The following is a 23,120-nucleotide window of genomic DNA, read 5'->3' on the forward strand; positions in this document are numbered from 1 at the left end:
TCAATAATATGCAATATATATCCATAAATCTCTGTTTACAATTATGCATCGTTCAAAAAATGCTACTGCAATGTCAGGAGAAATAAATAGCTCCGGCAGATAACGTCAGCTAACAAGGAATACACATCATAAACTTTGACTAAATATGCATGTTTTACATATGTATGGCAAGATAAACTTCTTCTAAATGCAATTGCTATGTTACAATTATTTTTAACGTTACATTTGGCGTTTACTAGGCTATAATAGAGAGTCGGCGCTCTCATTTAGCATGCTGACTCCTCTATCATGGAGTCGGCAGAAACCCAAAATGAAGACGTAAATATTCCCTTACCATGGCTGTTCTTGCTTCAGAAGACGTGGAAGGGTTAATACTCACCAAGTTAGCGTTCAGTTTGCAACTCTGTGTCTTTCCGTTCTCAAACTAGACACTTTTCGGTCGAAATGTATGCAAATTTCAAGTGGCTGCGCACCAAAACGTCGAAAGTATACATTATACTTTGAGTAAACTTGTCAAACTATGTTTATAATTAAGCCTTAGCATGTTATAAAGGTCTACAGCAATCGTGAGGGCGAACAGATTAGCACACGTTGTTCAGTCTGTCCTGGGAGAAAGAGCGAGAAATCTCCCATTGGTGAAACTTTTTTTGTGCGTCACCGGGACGTTTGGTCACGCTGAACGTCTCGTGAGCACGTGATTCTCACAGTTACAGGCCTCATCGAAAGCAGGCTTCACGCTGAAGACATAGAACGTGTTTCCATGGTTATAGCTCTTTGGGAAGTGTGTATACAGTGACGTCAAAGTGATGGCAACTTTTCCCATTACAAGAGAGACTTTGGGAGAATGCATGCCCTGAGACTTCTGCTTTAGCTAGAGACAAAATTTAAACGGTTTTATAAGCTTTAGAGTGTTTCCTATTCGATAACAATTTTTAATTGCATATATTAGCAACTTTTGACAAAAATTTATCATGGTTTATATGGGTGCCGAATTCCTCCAGAAGGGGCAGTATTCTGGGGTAGCCTTAAGAGGTTTTAATGGTAGGCCACTCTGACAGGCCTACATTATGATCAAACAGCCACAGTAGCCGATTTGGCCACTATTAAAACTTAAAGCAGGTACAGCCTCAGTGTTCAAAGTTAAAGTGCATTTTTCAAACCGTTCAAGTTTGCACTCCGCAGACCTGACATTTGCTCAGTGCCGACAAGGGAACATTGCCTTCCACCATACCCCGTTCAAAGGCACAGGGTCTTGCCAATTCACCCTCTGAATGACACATACATAATCCATGTCTCAAGGTTTCAAAATCCTTCTTAAACTGGTCTCCTCCCCTTCATCTACACTGATTTGAAGTGGATTTAACAAGTGACATCAATAAGGGATCATAGCTTTCCCCTCGATTCACCTGGTCAGTCTGTCATGGAAAGAGAAGGATTTCTTAATGTTTTGTACACGCTGTGTATATGACCCAGTAAACTAATAGTTTGTATTCTAACTCCGGTGCTTCATCATGCAAAAAAGTGAATTCCTTACCAAGACATCTTTTTTTATTTTTTTATTACATTTTACCTTTATTTAACCAGGCAAGTCAGTTAAGAACAAATTCTTATTTTCAATGATGGCCTAGGAACAGTGGGTTAACTGCCTGTTCAGGGGCAGAACGACAGATTTGTATCTTGTCAGCTCGGGGGTTTGAACTTGCAACCTTCCGGTTACTAGTCCAACGCTCTAACTACTAGGCTACCCTGCCGCCCCATCTAGCTTGACAGTACCTCAAGATATCTCTCTAACCGCACGCGAAAGATGTCATGGCACAAAAAATATATATTTTATGCAAATATTCTGGAAGTAAGTCTCTGACTTCCTCTGACAGTTCCCGATTTGTGCCCACCGTTATATCAATGACTTTGAAATAGTCTCTCTGCCGCGGCTTCAATCACTCCGCAGAATGGGGCTCAGTGAACATGGTTATCCAGAGCTGTGACAAAGCAGAAGTACACAGTAGGTTGACTCAATTATATGTCCCAAATGGCACCCTAATTACATTATAGTGCACTACCTTTGACCAGGGCTCATAAGACTGGTCAAGACTAGTGCACTATAAAGGAAATAGGGTGCCATTTTGGACATGTTCTTTATTCAAAGAAGATGGGAATCATATTCATGACAAAAATAGGTCCTACTTTCTTACGTTTCTTTACCCCCTAGTATTTCCACTTAGTTTTGCGCTATATTCAAACTGTTAGTTACATTGTTTCCCCCCACCCCATTTGGTCTGGTTGAGTTGACAAAAGTCCTAAACAAAGCCACATGTCCATGAACATTTGTTTATTAGACAAACATGCTCAAGTTAAATCCATGTATGATGATCATGAAGCGTCACTTGTGTCCAAATATTACTTTCACTTTGTTCTTCCAACAATGTGTGAGAAAAGAGTGCAAATAGCCACTATAACTGCGACGTGAATAGCCTATATCCCCAGTATAGCTCCCGTCTCCGCTAATCTGCATCGGATGCGCTGCTACTCACAACGTTTCAGAGATGAAGTTACAATACCGTTTTGTATTATATCAAATGCTCGCAGTCAAACAACCGATAATAATGCATGACTGTTTGGTCGGGACTGCGTTTCCATCTGCAGCGATCCTCTCCCGGTACGAATTGAACCGAGCCCATCCTTTTCGAGCGAACGGTGGTGCATTGTTTTAGTGAGCTCCCGAGTGTGGACAGTGTTCACACCAGTCCAAACGAACTAAGGGGGTAAATGCACCAGAGTTAGGAAAAACCATACCCTCTTAGAGGTCATTCATGCCCTTGACTGAGTGAATTGATTATTGTGACAGACAACTAAAAAATGTTTTGCTGATTGTTATAGTACATATGGGACACCATAGCAGTTACGTGCTCTCGGTGCCTTGCATCAATTGCATATTTATCAGGTCTAAAATTAGACTGCGTTACATCATCCTTGTATCGCTGTGTGGGAATCTACCTCAGTACATAGTGTGCGTCAGTGGAAAAAAAGGATGCCTTCCAATTTAAATCGAATCAGTAATTAGGAGTTACACAAGCTTAGTGGGAGGAATAGGAGGTTCTCTAATCAGTGACTGACTAAATATAGGCTGCTCTGTGAATATGAAGACCGTCTTTGTGAAACCATCATGAATCTGGCATGATATCTTATCCATCCTAACTGCTTTTATTGACTACAATATGGCTGAAGCAATTAGTGATGTTGTAATCAAATCAAAAAATGGAATCAAACTGTCACATGCGCCGAATACAGCAAGTGTAGACCTTACTGTAAAATGCTTACTTACAAGTCCTTAACCAACCATGCTGTTCAAGAAGAGTTAAGAAAATATTTACCAAATAAACAAAAGTTTAAAAAATAACAATTAGGCTATATACAGGGGGTACTGGTTAGAGGTAGACCGATTTCATGGTTTCAAAGCAATCTGCATTTTTGGATGCCGATTACATTGCAATCCACGAGCAGACTGCGTGGCAGGCTGACAACCTGTTACGCGAGTGCAGCTTCAAAAGGACCTTGTGGCTGCAGTAAGCCAAGGTAAGTTGCTAGCTAGCATTAAATTGATCTTATAAAAAACAATCAATCAATCTTCACATAATCACTAGTTAACTACACCCGGTTGATGATATTACTAGTTTAACTAGCTTGTCCTGCGTTGAATATAATCAATGCGGTGCCTGTTAATTTATCATCAAATCACGGCCTACTTCGCCAAATGATGTTATCAGGCAATATTAACTAGGGGAAATGGTCACTTCTCTTGCGTTCCAGTGCAAGCAGAGTCCCGGTATATGCAGCAGTTTGGGCCCCTTGGCTTGTTGCGAACTGTGTTTCTTCCAAACAAAGACTAATTCATTTGGCAGAATTTTATATAATTATGACAACATTGAAGGTTGTGCAATGTAACAGCAATATTTAGACTTGGGGTTGCCACCCATTCGATAAAATACGTAACGGTTCCGTATTTCACAAAGAATAAACATTTGTTTTCAAAATGATAGTTTCCGGATTTGACCATATTAATGACCTAGGGCTCGTATTTCTCTGTGTTTATTATATTATAATGTAAGTCTATGATATTTGATATAGCAGTCTGACTGAGCGGTGGTAGGCAGCAGCAGGCTCGTAAGCATTCATTCAAACAGCACTTTCCTGTGTTTACCAGCAGCTCTTCGCAATACTTGAATCACAGTGCTGTTTATTGACGTCAAGCCTATCAACTCCCGAGATTAGGCTGGCAATACTAAAGTGACTATAAGAACATCCAATAGTCAAAGGTAAATTAAATACAAATGGTATAGAGAGAAATAGTCCTATAATAACTACAACTTAAAACTTCTGAACTGGGAATATTGAAGACTCATGTTAAAAGGAACCACCAGCTTTCATATGTTCTCATGTTCTGAGCAAGAAACTTAAACTTTTTAAGTTCCTTGAACTTCAGCTTTTTTACATGGCACATATTGCACTTGTACTTTCTTCTCCAACACAGTGTTTCTGCATTATTTATTCCAAGTTGAACATGTTTCATTATTTATTTTAGAATAAATTGATTTGATTTATGTATTATATTAAGTTAAAATACGTGTTCAGTCAGTATTGTTGTAATTTTCATTATTATATATTATAGAGAAAAAAAAATCTGCCCATTTTTTTAATGTAATAATCCTAATCGGTCAACCTCCTAATTTAGGTTTATCATACCTGCTGAAGCCCCAAAGCTTACTTTTCTGTCACAATTGTTTTTGGCGCTTTTTTGTTTCGTCGCCGTTGCTAAATTGGGAATGTTGTGCCGTTCTGGGAGTGTTGTGTTCTGCTGAAATATTAAACACTGTCGTTATGCTCCCACTCGAGCATATCATCTATTTTTGTGTAGATCAGATCCTAGACCTTGTCAGTACTGTCAGGCACATGGTTAACAGCATCAAAGGTTGTTTGTGAGTACTCTAATACAGTGCATTCAGAAACTATTCAAACCCCTTGGCTTTTTCCACATTTTGTTAGGTTACAGCCTTATTGAAAAATGTATTAAGTACCCCATAATGACAAAGCAAAAACAGGTTTTTAGATTTTGTTTTGCAAATATATTTAATTTATTTTATTTTTTTACATAAGTATTCAGACCCCTTTCTCAGTACTTTGTTGAAGCACCTTTGGCAGCGATTAAGGCCTTGTCTTCTTGGGTATGTCGCTACAAGCTTGGCACACCTGTAATTGGGGAGTTTCTCTCATTCTTCTCTGCAGATCCTCTCAAGCTCTGTCAGATTGGATGGGGAGCTTCGCTGCACAGCTATTTTCAGGTCTCTACAGAGATGTTCGATCGGGTTCAAGTCCGGGCTCTGGCTGGGCCACTCAAGAAAAATTTGAAGACTTGTCCCGAAGCAACTCCTGCATTGTATTGTATTGGCTGTGTGGTTAGGGTCGTTGTCCTGTTGGAAAGTGAACCTTCGCCCCAGTCTGAGGTCCTGAGTGCTGGAGCAGGTTCTTATAAAGGTTATTTTACTTTGCTCCGTTCATCTTTACCTTGATCTTGACTAGTCGCCTAGTCCCTGCCGCTGAAAAACATCCCCACAGCATGATACTGCCCCCACCATCCTTCACCGTAGGGATGGTATTGGGCAAGTGATGAGCGGTACCTGGTTTCCTCCAGATGCGACGCTTGGCATTCAGGCCAAAGAGTTGTTGGTGCCAACTCATGTATTGCAAGGTTGTATATGACCTATGTGGAAAGAATTGACCTATGAATCTTAATGCGCTAATTACCTATACGGTAACAATATTGACTCATGCCTGAACTTTGCAGCAGCTGAGTTGACACCTCAATCCTGTAGTGACAAAGCTAAGCCATGCATGCCAAGGCCCTGTTAGCTGCGATGACTAAATGCATCTCAATGCAAGCAGCACAGTTGACCTATAAATCTCAAGGCCCTGTACAAACAGCCTGTGGCAAAGAACTAGGCCAGAGCAACCTGGCGCGACCGAAGTAGAGTAGTAGAGTAGCTGGCATCTATCTATGAGGGTAAATCCATTTGAATTAAATTACTTTTTGACAGCACCTCTTTTGATTTGAACTAAACCTTCCATACATATTTGCCTATTGTAGAAATGCTCCGAAAGTGACTTTTTGGACCTGAATGCCAAAACATTCAAGATGCTCAAAGATGACCTAATTTTGCATACCCCACCATACCATGAGACATCCATGTCTTCATCACTGGAAAAGATAAACGGTTGAGATTGATATAATTTACGAGGTTACAAACAGGGTTATCAAACTATTTTATAATTTCTACGTTTCATAATTTCTACATTTTTTGCTTTTACAAATTTTCTATATTGTAGAATAATAGTGAAAACAAACTACGAAATAACACACATGAATCTATGTCGTAACCCAAAGTGTTAGAAAATATATTTTGATTTGTTTGTTTGAAATTCTTCAAATCACCACCCCTTTGCCTTGATGACAGCTTTGCACACTCTTGGCATTCTCTCAACCAGCTTCACCTGGAATGCTTTTGCAACAGTCTTGAAGGAGTTCCCACATATGCTGAGTACTTGTTAGCTGCTTTAACTTCACTCTGCGGTCCAACTCATCCCAAACCATCTCAATTGGGATGAGGTCGGGTGATTGTGGAGGCCAGGTCATCTGATGCAGCACTCCATCAAACTCCTTGGTAAAATAGCCCTTACACAGCCTGGAGGTGTGTTGGGTCATTGTCCTGTTGAAAAACAAATGCTAGTCCCACTAAGCGCAAACCAGAAAGGATGGCGTATCGCTGCAGAATGCTGTGGTAGCCATGTGTGTTAAGTGTGCCTTGAATTCTAAATGAATCATGCAATTTCTGAGGCTGGTACTGTAACTCTAATGAACTTATCCTCTGCAGCAGAGGTAACTCAGGGTCTTACATTCCTGTGGCAGTCCTCATGAGCCAGTTTCATCATGGTGCTTGATGGGTTTTTGCGACTGCACTTGGAAGACAATTTCAAGTTCTTAATTTTCCGCATTGACTGACCTTCATGTGTTACTTTAATGTTTGAGACAACATGCTCTAGCATACAGGGTGGGTGTCATATTTTGGCTGCTAAATGCACTAAAATGGGAATCAAATGTTCATTTCAACTTTCAAATTGTACCACAAAGATGGCGATCCACACATCAGAAAATGTTGAATTGAATGGGAATATCTGTTTTTAAATTCTACTGTAAATCTTCCATAGGAAACCTATTGAAATCATAGAAATATATGTAATTCAATTTCAATGCTATGAATTTGATTTCTAATGATTTTAAAATGACACCCACACTGTATCCAAGAGCATGTTGTAGCTCAACCGATGGCGGGCACAACACAGAAACATCAGATTATGTAAAGTCGGGTATAAATTACATCATACTACAAAAATCTGAGTACGTGTTTTTATATAATTGACGTTAAAATCCAAAATGTAAAATATTTACTGACCATTTTAAGAAATGTATTAAATAGTTTTGCCTACCCTGTTTTGTAATATATTTTTTATTATATCAAACTTGACCGTTTAACTTGTCCTGTGATAAAGACATGGACGTCTCATGGTGGGGTATGTAATAAAGACCTTTTTGTGAGGAAAAACTCATTCTGATTGGCTGGGCCTGGCTGCCAAGTGGGTGGGCCTGGCTGCCAAGTGGGTGGGCCTATGCCCACACATGGCTGCACCTCTACAGTCATGGCCAAAAGTTGAGAATGACACATTCATTTTCACAAAGTCTGCTGCCTCAGTTTGTATGATGGCAATTTGCATATACTCCAGAATGTTATGAGTGATCAGATGAATTGCAATTAATTGCAAAGTCCCTATTTGCCATGCAAATGAACTAAATCTCAAACATTTCCACTGAATTTCAGCCCTGCCACAAAAGGACCAGCTGACATGTCAGTGATTCTCTCGTTATCACAGGTGTGAGTGTTGACGAGGACAAGGCTGGAGATCACTCTGTCATGCTGATTAAGTTCGAATAAAAGACTGGAAGCGTCAAAAGGAGGGAATCATTGCTTGCAATCATTGTTCTTCCTCTGTCAATCATGGTTACCTGCAAAGAAACACGTGCCGTCAGTCAGTTTGGTGATGAACAAAGCCTTTTCCAGCATGATGGAGCACCTTGCCATTAGGCAAAAGTGATAACTAAGTGGCTCAGATAACAAAACATCAATATTTTGGGTCCATGGCCAGGAAACTCCCCAGACCTTAATCCCATTGAGAACTTGTGGTCAATCCTCAAGAGGCAGGTGGACAAATAAAACTCTAGAAATTCTGACAAACTCCAAGCATTGCTTATGCAAGAATGGGCTGTCATCAGTCAGGATGTGGCCCAGAAGTGAATTGACGGCATGCCAGGGCGGATTGGCACTTTAACTATGCCACTTTGTTTACTTTGTCTACATACTCATCTCATATGTATATACTGTACTCGATACCATCTACTGTATGCTGCTCTGTACCATCACTCATTCATATATCCTTATGTACATATTCTTTATCCCCTTACACTGTGTATAAGACAGTAGTTTTGGAATTGTTAGTTAGATTACTTGTTGGTTATCACTGCATTGTCGGAACTAGAAGCACAAGCATTTCGCTACACTCGCATTAACATCTGCTAACCATGTGTATGTGACAAATAACATTTGATTTGATTGCGGAGGTCTTGAAAAAGAAGGGTCAACACTTTAAATATTGACTCTTTGCATCAACTTCATGTAATTGTCAATAAAATACTTTGGCACTTAGGAAACACTTGTTACTATGGAATACTGAAGTATAATTACATCTGACAAAAATATCTAAAGACACTGAAGCAGCCAACTTTGTGAAAATGAATGTCATTCTCAAAATTTTGGCCACGACTGTACAGTCACGTGAAATCCATAGATTTATGGATTTGAATTATTTCAATTAACTGATTTCATTTACATTACATTTACATTTACATTTAAGTCATTTAGCAGACGCTCTTATCCAGAGCGACTTACAAATTGGTGCGTTCACCTTAAGACATCCAGTGGAACAGCCACTTTACAATAGTGCATCTAAATCTTTTAAGGGGGGTGAGAAGGATTACTTTATCCTATCCTAGGTATTCCTGAAAGAGGTGGGGTTTCAGGTGTCTCCGGAAGGTGGTGATTGACTCCGCTGTCCTGGCGTCGTGAGGGAGTTTGTTCCACCATTGGGGGGCCAGAGCAGCGAACAGTTTTGACTGGGCTGCGCGGGAACTGTACTTCCTCAGTGGTAGGGAGGCGAGCAGGCCAGAGGTGGATGAACGCAGTGCCCTTGTTTGGGTGTAGGGCCTGATCAGAGCCTGGAGGTACTGAGGTGCCGTTCCCCTCACAGCTCCGTAGGCAAGCACCATGGTCTTGTAGCGGATGCGAGCTTCAACTGGAAGCCAGTGGAGAGAGCGGAGGAGCGGGGTGACGTGAGAGAACTTGGGAAGGTTGAACACCAGACGGGCTGCGGCGTTCTGGATGAGTTGTAGGGGTTTAATGGCACAGGCAGGGAGCCCAGCCAACAGCGAGTTGCAGTAATCCAGACCGGAGATGACAAGTGCCTGGATTTCCTTATGGACTGTAACTCAGTCTTTTTGAAATTGTTGCATTTTAATATTTTTGTTCAGTATAGTAACCGAGACGACCTACTCATCTCTGTGTTGTGACGAAGTTGACCCATGCATTTCAATGCCCCGTTGGCTGAGATGACCTATGCATCTCAAAGCTGAGCTAGCCATGACAAAGTATTGATAGACAGTCCCCCCTGTCCCATTGGCTTAGTCAAGGTGAAGATCCCCATATGGGACAATGAGCTCCTTTTCCGCTCAGATGTTCCAATTACTACTTTAGGCAAGCGTGTAACAAGGATCTGACTGTGCCTTCCCCCTGCTGATGGAAAATGTGGTCTTGAAAGTCTTTTAGGGTAGAGAGTTGTGGAGACTCACTTATGCTTTATACTTTTTGGAGAGATTAGGATACTTTTTTTCCCTGACTGCATGCATAAATAGATGACAGAGTGAACCACAGATGGAGGATGCTAAAAGACTGCATGCAAATATACAACACCCATTACCCACACTCCGTCGGTCCATAAAATCCCAAAAATAGTTGTTTGCTTTCAGAGGATCTACAGAGAAGTAAAGATGATTTTTCTGCAGTTTATGAAAAGGATTATTTGTGGTTAGCGATCAAAGCTACTGTTTTTAAAAGATCAGCATATAAAAGTGAGTCTATGGAGCCCCCCCCCACGGGTCTCCCCTGTAGGGAGAAAGGGCGAGAGCTCACCCCCCCTAGCAGATCACTAATTAACTTCACCTTTGGGAAATGTCCTGGGAGTTGGCGGCTGATGCCCCTAATGTAGTGTACAGGGCTACAGTCAGCTAGTCTTTCTCCAGGCCTGGTTTCTGGTTCATAGTGTATGCACATACTCTGCTCAACCGTAAAAACTGTTGAAGTCTTTTTGTCCTAGACTTGGCACTCCGGTACCGCTTGACATGCGGTAGTAGAGAGAACATTCTATGACTGGGGTGGCTGGGGTCTTTGACCATTTTTAGGTCCTTCCTCTGACACCGCCTGGTGTAGAGGTCCTGGATGGCAGGCAGCTTATCCCCAGTGATGTGCTGGACCGTACACACTACCCTCTGTAGTGCCTTGCGGTCAGAGGCCGAGCAATTGCCGTACCAGGCAGTGATGCAACCAGTCAGGATGCTCTCGATGTTGCAGCTGTAGAACCTTTTGAGGATCTCAGGACCTGGGTGCTTCATGGATGATCTGGGGGTGCTTCATGGATGATCTGGGGGCTTCATGTATGATCTGGGGGCTTCATGGATGATCTGGGGGCTTCATGGAGCCTGACTTTTTTAAAAACATCTGAGGGAAAGTGTAATGCTCATCATTGTATATCTTTAAGGGAAATTTGAGATGGAAGTTGTGTATGACTTAAAATCAGGGTCTATGCTCACCCCGTCCTTAGCTCTCTTCTCTTACTTTGTACTGTACACGGAGCTAAAATAAGTAAAGAAACCCCTCCAAGATTATGTTGTGGAAACTATACCATTACAACAGCGTGATATGAGTCCTTATACAGGTGATAAAACATAATTACACAGGGCTGCTATGTTGTAACTCTCGTACGACCTTTGGATTCATGACCAACCTTTGTCCTTCCAAAGACCACTGATATAGTAATTCCAACTGCCAAGATGGTGGTTCTATGCGTTTCTTTGCTCCCTTTCCCCGTCATTGACTCGGCCTCATTGGGAGAGAAAAGGGGGAGCAGACGGCTGCGGCTCTCTTCCATCACCATTTGCGCATGTCGGAGAGGAAAAGGAGTGGGGGTGAACGTTCTGGACTATTGCAGAAAAGAAATCGTCCTTTTCCTCAACCCCCACTGAGCCCTCTTCCTCAACAGGACAGAGAGCCAGGCAACTCCATCTTTCCCGCTCCTTTCATCCCTCTATCCATTTCTCTCTCGTTCAATATATTTCCATATTACTGTAATTTTACAGATCTAACATAATTCACTGCTGCTCCAGAATGGTTGAACACCAGTCCTACAATGCGTTACGATTTATTAGAGGGGGAGCGCAAAAGAACGGGCGAGGCGACAAGCGCGCAGGAGGATAGCTAGCTCCGTGCCATGCATCCTAAATTGCCTTTGGTTCAAACATGGCCCTCGTGTACATGTGTATTGCCCTTTTCTATTTAAAGGGGAATGCATCATGGTTTCTGCCTAGTTTCAGCTTGAAACTGAAAGTACACCAGATGTGTCTGGTAATCACCTAGTCTTGTCAACTGCTATTGATAATGAAGTGGCATTGTAAAGTGTTCAATAGAGTTCAGGTCACATGTATTGCTGCGATTCTGTGTTTTTTAAAATAGTTTACTATTGCATGGATTTAACTGCCTCGGGTTCATGTCTGGCTGTCTAATTTGCATTTTATTTCAATCAGCTCAAATTTGAAACACACACTTCTCTCATATTTGAATGATTTATTAGTTAGTCTTGTAGCCTATAATTGTCCGTCAAATCAAGCAGGACGTTGTCCAGTAACCCTTTGTGGTAATAATCTCTGCTGTACGTTGTGGTGTCATCAAGAAGTAGACAGGTGGTAGAGCATCAGGGTCAATAACCCTTTGTGGTAATATCTGCTGTACATTGTGGTGTCATCAAGAAATAGACTGAGGTGGTAGAGCATCAGGATCAGAAGGGCGTCTCGCCGCCTTTTACTCTACTTGGAGGAAAAACGCTTTTAAAAAAACAACTAATTAGATTTTTTTTCCTTATTGGGTTTCCTGTAATCTCTCAGTAACAGCTGCCTAAACTTGTTCTGGGCCACTTATCTGCCACCTGGCATTGTGCCAACATGACTTACATCAGGGTCAGATTTTTGGACGTGTCTTTTTAATCTCGCCGCAACTCATATTTGCCTGTCGCAGGAAATTAATTGAAATCATTATAAGTTATTATGCAGCTTGTGTAGTTTGTGTACCCTCAAAGAAATAGTGTGTGGTTAGACTGGGTCAGAGTTTTGCCGGAAAAATAGTTTAAAAAAAATAAAAAAAATCCACAGGCAGGAAAACCGTTATAATCTTTGACCTCAAACATAAGGTTGCGTTTTATTTGTTTTGGATCATTTTCAAAAGCCTGATGGATGGTAAAACTACTTTAGTCTACCATGGTAACTCCTGTCAGCACTTTCTGTTTTCTGACTTCAAATACTGCCTGCGATCTACTTTTATCAATATGTGTAATTATGTCATGATTGTCAGTGTTATAAAAGCTTTACACCAAAATGTTAGGGCTAATTGTTGAATCTTCTCCAAGTAAGATAGTGTTGGCCACTCTACCAAATTGTTATGTACCGCCCTCTAGTGATGTTCTTATAGTATAACATGCATCAAGAACTCAAATGTGGTAACGCTGGTACCTTTGCTACTGGTATTCAAGTACTTACTTTTCCATTGTTTTATTTTTTTATTTGTTGCATTTCTGAACTATTACCAACCAGCAAGATGGTTGGTACACACATCTATACTGTACAAATGTCATATAGTTTAACTTTGTCCGGTCCTTCCCCATTTATCCCTGCAGCTGTCCACTGCAACCTGAGCCAGAATGGGATCGACCACCAGATGATGTGCCCGGACGACGTGACCTCACACCTGGAGGAGCAGCCCCTGGACCAAGGCGCCGTGCTGGACGACGACAGCCCCACCTATCAGGACGTGAGCCCCGGGTACCAGCGCCACTCACTGCCCCAGCGCTCCGTCTCCGAGTCAGAACTCTCCCGGGTAAGAACAGGGGGACTTCAATGTAGCCTTTCTCAACCCAGTCATTCCATATATTTTATGTATCATAACCCTAGCACAACTGATTCAAATGGCTGATTAGTTGACTAGTTTCAGGTGTACACGGTGTTGGAGCACATAAAATATATGGTACAGCCGGTGTGAAAGTCTGCTATAACGAATGACAGGATAGGTACCAGGCTGGGGTGACCACTCGTACCACGATCATTGGTCTGTAATAGATTTGTAGGTTAATTTTGGGATATTAGTAACAGGTCCCGCCCTTTTGCTGTACGGTTGCACATTTTTACAGACTTTCAAGAATGTAATTCTAACCAATTTTAATTGCCCATCTTGATTTCAATAATTACTTCCTTACTGCACACTTTCTGGCACCTAACCATTGCGGTCTTTCGACAGCCCTTATTCAATGTTTCCTGAGAACTATTCACTTAGATTAAAGGTTGTCGTCAGTGGAGATTTTGTTTTTATTTCCTCTCCAAAAATAGCATCCTGTCGAGGCAACGGACCGGACATTTCCTCCTCTTTCCGCCTCTGTCTCTGAAGGGAGATGAGAAAATTATCTGTCATTTTCGATCTGGCTAACTGGAACTGCTTTCACCCAGACTATGTCCTTCGAGAAGCTCCACGTAGCTACGCCTTTGATTGGAAAAACTAGGATGCTTTTTGTCTCACTGCGTGGCGCAGGCCTTCTATGTTTCTACAGTATACAAATAAGAGTGATAAACCACCATGTAGGTTCATTTGAAAAATAATGTCATGACTGCATGGACTAGATTAGAAATCTATAGGAATAATGTTAGGATGTCTTAATGCCAAACTATTTTCAACCATGCACGTTGTACAGTTTCCGTCTGTTGAGTTCATGACTTCGATCCCCTTTTAACACTACTGAGCCAAGCTGTACTGCTCTGGCCAGGCTACACATACCTCTAGTTGCTGGAACACGTTTGAAAAAAAAATGTCAGAGCCAGCACAGTAAGGTGCAGTTCAGCCAATAGGGAAACTCTGTGGCTAAGCAACCGCATCGACTGAAAGCATGACCTGGTAGCGCGTGGTGCTTGCAATGCCAGCATAGTGGGTTCGATTCCCGGGATCACCCATCTGTAAAATGTATGCGCACATGACTGTAAGCTGCTTTGGATAAAAGTGTCTACTAAATGGCATGTGTTATATACTGAACAAAATATAAACGCAACATGAAACAATTTTTATGATTTTACTGAGTTACAGTTCATATAAGGAAATCGGTCAATTGAAATTAATTCATTAGGCCCTAATCTATGGATTTGACAACTCTGCATGGGTGCTGCCATGACTGGGCTCCCCAGTGGGTGAGCCTATGACCTCCCAGGCCCACCCTTGGCAGCGCCCATGCAGAGTCGCGAAATCTATAGATTAGGGCATAATGAATTTATTTCAAACGACCATTTTCCTTATATGAACAGCAAATCAGAATCAGTTTTTCCCCACGAAAGGTCTTTATGACAGCCAGAAATACTCCTCCGATGATCCCGCAGGTGGATGTGGAGAGCTGGCATGGTTACACATGGTCTGCGGTTGTGAGGCCAGGTGGACGTACTGCCAAATTCTCTTAAATGACGAAGGCGGTTTGTGGTAGAGAAATTAACATTAAATTCTCTGGCAACAGCTCTGGTGGACATTCCTGCAGTCAGCATGCCAATTGCACACGAGACATCTGTGGCATTGTGTTGCGTGACAAAACTGAATATTTTAGAGTGGCCTTTTATTGTCCCCAGCACAAGGTAATGATCATGCTGTATTCTTTAAAAAACAAACAACGTTTGACCCCTTTTTCTAGTTAGTCTTGTCCCATCGCTGCAACTCCCGTAGGGACTCGGGAGAGTCAAAGGTTGAGAGCCATGTATCTTGCGAAACACGACCCTGCCAAGCTGCACTGCTTCTTGACACACTGCTCGCTTAACCCGGAAGCCAGCCGCATCCAATGTGTTGCAGGAAACACCGTACAACTGTTGACCGTGTCAGCGTGCATACACCCGGCCCGCCACAGGAGTCGCTAGAGAGATATGCGACAAGGGAATTCCGGCCGGCCAAACCTTCCCCTAACCCGGACAATGCTGGGCCAATTGTGTGTCGCCTCGTGGGATCTGTAGTGACACCTCAAGCACTGCAGTGCCTTAGACCGATGCTCCACTCGGGAGGCCCCATGATCATGCTGTTTAACCAGCTTCTTGATATGCCGCAGCTGTCATGTGGTTGGATTATCTTGGCAAAGGACAAATGCTCACTAACAGATGTAAACAAATTTGTGCACAAAATTTGAGAAATAAGCTTTTTGTGCGTATGGAAAAGGTTTGGGATTGTTTATTTCAGCTCACAAAACATGAAACCAACATTTTGCGTTTATATTTTTGTTCAGTGTATATATTATAATATAAAATATAATATAAAATCATGCCCAAAGGAATATATTAGTCACCAACTCTTATTGCCCTTTGTAATGCACCCATATTGACTCCCAAGGTCAGGGAATTAAAAGCCAGTGTTGTGTATGTTCTTTTTTTGATGTGTCCCAATAGTCTGTTTCCACACTGCTTGTAAATCCAATACGTGTGTGAGGGATATATATTATGTATAACCTACCTAAAAAGAGATTGCTATGTGCACAGGTCAGATCAGGAATATTGACTCTGCGTATTGAAACAGGTCAGATCAGAGATATTGCCTCTGCGTATTGAAACGGGTCAGATCAGGAATATTGACTCTGCGTATTGAAACAGGTCAGATCAGGAATATTGACTCTGCGTATTGAAACAGGTCAGATCAGGAATATTGACTCTGCGTATTGAAACAGGTCAGATCAGGGATATTGCCTCTGCGTATTGAAACAGGTCAGATCAGGGATATTGCCTCTGCGTATTGAAACAGGTCAGATCAGGAATATTGTCTCTGCGTATTGAAACAGGTTGGTATATTGTGGTTAAATGGAAGATGAAAGACTGTTATTATTGCGACCTCAAAGAAATAGAGAATGGAACTAACTTGATCCTCTTGCTCTTATTCCAGAAAGCCCAACAGACATACCCTGGCATTATGTGGCTGAGTGATGAGGAGAAATGGAAATGTTTTTTTTTGTCCATTGTGTATTTCCGTTTGCGGAATATTTAGATAGCCTGGAATAAAAGGAAAAATGTCTACCTATAATTAAATTGAAAAAATATTGTGTGTGTGTGTAGGCTTGACTACCATATGAATCCTCTCTTTGTGTCAGACTGGGTTCAAGTGACTTGTTTATTTGTATGTATCTGGTGTACGTTATTTTACTGCTCTAGGGGTGTAATTATTGTTTGGATAAACTTATTTACTATTATGTATAGATTTTTTTTTATTTAAAAAATCACTGAGGTGCAATGCAGAGAACGCCGGGAGAATTGTAATTTAATTACCATAGTGAATTATTGTAATGTTTGTTTCAATAAATCCCATAAGGGTTGGTTTGCCAATTCTCGATTTGACACGAAAATAAAATGTCATTCGTTCCAATTTCAACCCGGAAGTGTCTTTAAAATGGTTATTAATTTACTTAGCTTGTTATTTCTCCCTTGCCGCACGGCCTACCGTCCACATATAGAGACAGCCTAGCTTGATTTATCCCCGCAGTGAAATTGAATAATTAGCGACTTTTCTGCGCCTTTGAGCTTTCGGGGAGAGAGAAACTATGGGCCCAGGCCACGCCTGCCGCAATGCCGAACTAGGTCATTGAGCTACGGAGGGGATAGGGAGGGAACGAGATGGGCTTAATGTCTCAAATACACACTTATTCGGTCAGCGTGACGCTAATCGTTATTTCCTCATCACTGAGGAAATAATTGTGTACTGTATCAATGGAATGATGCGGTGTGGTCATTTATTCGCTAGGTGGCGCTGTATGTTTGAGAATGCCAGAGCTGTATACTGCCCTACCAAGGAAAAGAGTAAAATGACTTTATTTTTATTGTCCAGCCAAACGAATTGTAAGCACAATCACTGGAGATCTGTTGTCATACTATGAGGTTATTTTTTTTTTTTATTAATATTGACTCTGACTCTAGACGGCAGGTACTGCCTTCTTGCTTGATACAACCACTGGTTTCCATGCTGATTTAAAAAAAAATTTTTTTTTACACAAACTTGTTAATGTATTTATTTGTATGTGGCTGTCTGTCATATAGTTTGATTCTTGTATCAGCAAAGAACAAGGCATAATACCAAGGTAAACTGTAGACATTGCAGCCCAAAGCTCAGTGAAACCAAGGTAATTGGCAGTAACTGAAGTTCGTGATGGCAGTTAGTGCAAACATGACCCCCCCCCACACACTCGCACACGTTTCTATGCAACACAATGGAGTCAGGCTATATGTCTACATGATAAAGCATGTAGTTGATGTATAATTGTTTTTTGTTGACCAAATGCACAGTTGCTGCTCTTTTGCTTAGTAGGGCAGTTTAGTGTACTTACTAGGCTACACATGGTAGTGGAGCTATGCCAACACTACGAGAACCCCTGAAATGCCTTTACATTATTGTAATAATGGTATTACTTTAAATGAATGTAAGTAATTTATTAACCACCTGTAAGGCTTTTAGTATCCTACTCATTACACCTGGTAGTAGTCTGGGTGTACTGTATGTTTCAATTTTGGCTTTGTGGGTTGAAATTCTCTTATTTGTTGTGTTTTGTTTTTGAAGTTGTCCTTGCTCTGTTGCTAAGGTAACATGAGAAACACCTGAAATGCATAGTGTGTTTTTAAATATGCCAAGGACAGATTGACTGTTGTGTTTGCGAGCGTGTGCTCACAGGCATATTCTCACTTAGAAATGAAGCTAGCTTTTTCTCGCGTCGCACACCAGCGCTGTCACTCAAGTCTCTAATTGGCTCTGTCTCAAGTGCATTTATGTGGATTTTTTTTCCTTTCCTCTCGCTCTCTTTCTTTCTCTCTTACGTTCCATGGCTGGCGGGCATAGCCTCACACAAAGTTATAGTCCCAGAAACACTGCTCTGTGCTACATTACAGTACGATGTCATATTGACTCAGGAACTGTTGCAGTTCCCACCAAGCTCACCATGGGCAGTTCACATTACACACACTCGCCCCTGAGCAGTAGTGAGCAAAGCCTCTGACTTAATCCCTCTCTCCTGTCATCTATCAATCCTCTTTCCAGCCTTGTCCCTTCTCTTTAACTCTCTCTGTCACACGCACACCATACTTGTGTGTACATACACGTGTGTGTGTGTACATATGCTCGCTCTCGCTCCATTCCTCCCTACTGGCTCATCATGGTAGTGTTTCTGGCTAAGCCATCCAGAACGACACTAGCTCCTTCCCCTTCCTGCACTGTACTCTTTCATACGCCTCAGGCTGCCAGTCAGAGTTAATTAGTGCTGAGCTGTAATTTAATGGTTAACGTGGGATTTTGTTGCCCCTCAGCGGAGGTCTCCTATCGCTTCCTTACCTGCAGATTCAGCGTCTCTGTGGCCTGCCAAAGCAGTCATGTCGGTCGTCTGTCTGTACTCTAACTATACTTGGCACGTGGAGAATGACGGTCTTCCCCGGTGGTGCTCTCTCTATATCTGTCTTGCTTCCCTGTCTCTAGTCAGTCAGGTACAGACAGTGCAATGCTGTGGGTACTGTGTTATGCTAGCCTAGATGGAGGCATGTTTTATCGCTGTGCTGCACAGCGAGCCGCCGTTGACTGGAGTGGGAGGAAGGGGTGGCTCTGTAATTTTAGTAGCCCCTCAATCAAAAGGAAGCGACGCCAGCACTTTAGCTACAGTGGCGGGTTGTTCAGCGGGAAGCAGACTGAATGCCTGTGGGATTAGGCAACATAACTATCCACCTGGCTGCATGTTGTTGTCGGATCAAATTATCTACAGTATGTCCTCTTTGGTCTGATTTTAAATAGTACTATACCATGATTCCATTTAGTGCTGCTTGTGTAACATACGTAACTGCTCATGACCATATCCGTAGACATTGCTATATCATTGGTATTGGCATGGACTGTGTAATTTCTAACCCTAGGCATACATAGTTCATAGGCTAGCTACTCTTGTGTACTGCTGTCTATTACTGACATGCAGATCATCCATGAGGATGAAACAAATGGCCCTTACTTTTATCTGCATTGGTTGGTATTGTTTGTGTATGCACTGTATAGGTAGTCTCTCGTGTGTTACTGGTATAGTGTATTAATGCGTACTGTATGTGCCATCAATATTGGACTTAATGAGTCATCTGTTGTCTTTCCCCTCCATGCAGCCGGGGAATGTAAAGCTGTCCAAGCCAGTGGTCCTGTGGACCCAGCAGGACGTGTGCAAGTGGCTGAAGAAGCACTGCCCCAAGCAGCACCAGATCTACAGTGACTCCTTCAAGCAGCATGACATCACAGGTGCGCCAGCCAAAGCCTGAGTATCTGCTGTCGCGGTTCCCGTCATGTCAATCATACCCTCCTCCAACGAGCCCCTCGGCAAGGTCACACCCGCCCACCCGCTAACAACCCACCTGCCGCATAATGGCGAGACGGCTAATTGCCACGCACTCAACCTCTCGGCGCACGACTGATTTACATGACAATGTTTGTTTATTTGTGAGGTACTGACGCCCTCTCGACTCGCCGTGACTGGCGAAATTGAGCACTTCATCCATGATGCACTTATGTCACAAGGAAACTGAGATGGCTGGGGCCGATGTGCTGAACCAGAGCACACTGTAGCGGCATTCCATAAAGATGTGGATGAGGCTACTTTCTATTAACGGTAAAAGGATCTAGCTACATGTAGTGATAAATCCCATGTCAGTAACATGTACAGTGCATACAAAGTATTCAGACCCCTTGACTTCTCCCACATTTTGGTACTTTACAGCCGTATTCTAAAATTGATTTAAAATAGTTTTTTCCCCTTCATCAATCTACACAATATACCCCATAATGACAAAGCAAAAACCGTTTTTTAGAAATGTTTGCTAATTTATAAAAAATAAACTAAGTATTCGGACCCTTTACTCAGTACTTTGTTGAAGCACCTTTGGCAGTGAATACAGCCTCGGGTCTTCTTGGGTATGACGCTACAAGCTTGGCACACCTGTATTTGGGGAGTTTCTCTCATTCTTCTCTGCAGATCCTCTCAAGCTCTGTCAGGTTGGATGGGGAGCGTCGCTGCACAGCTATTTTCAGGCCTCTCCAGAGATAAATGATCGGGTTCAAGTCCGGGCTCTGGCTGGGCCACTCAAGGACATTCAGAGACTTGTCCCGAAGCCACTCCTACGTTGTCTTGGCAATGTGATTAGGGTTGTTGTCCTGTTGGAAGGAGACCCTTCATCCCAGTCTGAGGTCCTGAGTGCTCTGGAGCAGGTTTTCATCAAGGATCTTTCAGTACTTTGCTCCGTTCATCTTTCCCTCGATCCTGACTAGTCTCTCAGTTCCTGCCGCTGAAAAACATCCCCACAGAATGATGTTGCCACCACCATGCTTCACCATAGGGAAAGGGCCAGGTTACCTCCAGATGTGACGCTTGGCATTCAGGCCAAAGGGTTCAATCTTGGTTTCATCAGACCAGAGAATCTTAAGTAACCATCGGGATCTTGGTCACCTCCTTGACCAAGGCTCTTCTCCCCCAATTGCTCAGTTTGGCCAGGCGGCTAGCTCTTGGAAGAGTCTTGGTGGTTCCAAACTTCTCCCATTTAAGAATGCTGTAGGCCACTGTGTTCTTGAGGACCTTCAATGCTGCAGAAATTTTTTGGTACCCTTCCCCAGATCTGTGCATCGAAATAATCCTGTCTCGGAGCTCTACGGACAGTTCCTTTGACCTCATGGCTTGGTTTTTAGGCTGACCTTCACTGTCAACTGTGGGATATTATATAGACAGGTGTGTGCCTTTCCAAATGTCCAATCAATTGAATTTACCACAGGTGGACTCCTCCAATCAAGTTATAGAAACCTCTCCAAGGATGATCAATGGAAACAGGATGCCCCTGAGTTCAATTTCGAATCATAGTAAACGGTCTGAATAATTATGTATATAAGGTATTTCAGTTTTTATAAATTGGCAAATATTCCTTAACCAGTTTTTGCCTTGTCATTATGGGGCATTGTGTGTAGGTTGAGAATTTTATTTGATAAATTTTGGAATAAAGCTGTAACGTAACAATGTGGAAAAGTGAAGGGGTCTGAATACTTTCCGAATGCACTGTACGTAAACAAATACAATCTAAAATGATGCTCTGTGTAAAGAATTAAGGGCCCTTTGTCCTCAGTTTAATTTTCCTCATGAGACCATTACCACGAGTTTGGCTGACTTCAAACTTCTTTGACGATCACCTTCGATATAAGATATTAGATAATCTTAGCACGTTGTCTGTAAATGATGCATTTCCTCATTAGCCCGCCGATAATGGAACAAACAGTGACTCAGATGTTGTCTCACAATTAGTGTAATTACCTGCAGTTGTGAGGTGTTGTTGTCTCAAGATCAATTAGCGATAACGATATGCACAAAACACGCTAGTAATTTTGCTCATCATCCCACCCAGCATTAATGAACAGAATCCAATTAAAACAAGCGGGCACACAATGCAATTTGCAGCCCAATCAATCTCTTGGAAATATCATGCGCATCTTTTTGCACTCAATTAGAATCAACAAGAGGACTCAAATCATGATGAATGTAGTATTGTGCTCGAGAACAACTGTGTAAACAAACAAGTTGATTAGGAGTGTGTTTTTATTTATTTATATATATATATATATATACTGCTCAAAAAAATAAAGGGAACACTAAAATAACACATCCTAGATCTGAATGAATGAAATATTCTTATTAAATACTTTTTTCTTTACATAGTTGAATGTGCTGACAATAAAATCATAGACATTATCAATGGAAATCAAATTTATCAACCCATGGAGGTCTGGATTTGGAGTCACACTTGAAATTTAAAGTGGAAAACCACACTACAGGCTGATCCAACTTTGATGTCATGTCCTTAAAACAAGTCTAAATGAGGCCCAGTAGTGTGTGTGGCCTCCACGTGCCTGTATGACCTCCCTACAACGCCTGGGCATGCTCCTGATGAGGTGGCGGATGGTCTCCTGAGGGATCTACTTCCAGACCTGGACTAAAGCATCCGCCAACTCCTGGACAGTCTTTGGTGCAACGTAGCGTTGGTGGATGGAGCGAGACATGATGTCCCAGATGTGCTCAATTGGATTCAGGTCTGGGGAACAGGCAGGCCAGTCCATAGCATCAATGCCTTCCTCTTGCAGGAACTGCTGACACACTCCAGCCACATGAGGTCTAGCATTGTCTTGCATTAGGAGGAACCCAGGGCCAACCGCACCAGCATATGGTCTCACAAGGGGTCTGAGGATCTCATCTCGGTACCTAATGGCAGTCGCCTGACTGGCGAGCACATGGAGGGCTCTGTCACATGTGCTCAGTGTGAACCTGCTTTCATCTGTGAAGAGCACAGGGCGCCAGTGGCGAATTTGCCAATCTTGGTGTTCTCTGGCAAATGCCAAATGTCCTGCACGGTGTTGGGCTGTAAGCACAACCCCCACCTGTGGACGTCGGGCCTTCATACCACCCTCATGGAGTCTGTTTCTGACCGTTTGAGCAGACACATGCACATTTGTGGCCTGCTGGAGGTCATTTTGCAGGGCTCTGGCAGTGCTCCTCCTTGCACAAAGGCGGAGGAAGCGGTCCTGCTGCTGGGTTGTTGCCCTCCT

General features: G+C 42.4%; 1 protein-coding gene across 2 annotated transcripts in view; it reads left to right on the forward strand.

The window, feature by feature from the left end:
* LOC115131712 (sterile alpha motif domain-containing protein 12-like) overlaps positions 1–23,120 on the forward strand; it is a 116,471-nt gene that overhangs the window by 14,253 nt on the left and 79,098 nt on the right. For both annotated transcript variants that reach the window (XM_065020526.1, XM_065020525.1), the window contains exons 3-4: positions 13,156–13,355; positions 19,655–19,784. In XM_065020526.1, coding sequence (XP_064876598.1) covers positions 13,156–13,355; positions 19,655–19,784 — 330 coding nt within the window. The remainder of the gene's footprint in view (positions 1–13,155; positions 13,356–19,654; positions 19,785–23,120) is intronic.

This window comes from Oncorhynchus nerka, linkage group LG7 (assembly GCF_034236695.1).
Source record: "Oncorhynchus nerka isolate Pitt River linkage group LG7, Oner_Uvic_2.0, whole genome shotgun sequence".
Classification (NCBI taxonomy): domain Eukaryota; kingdom Metazoa; phylum Chordata; class Actinopteri; order Salmoniformes; family Salmonidae; genus Oncorhynchus; species Oncorhynchus nerka.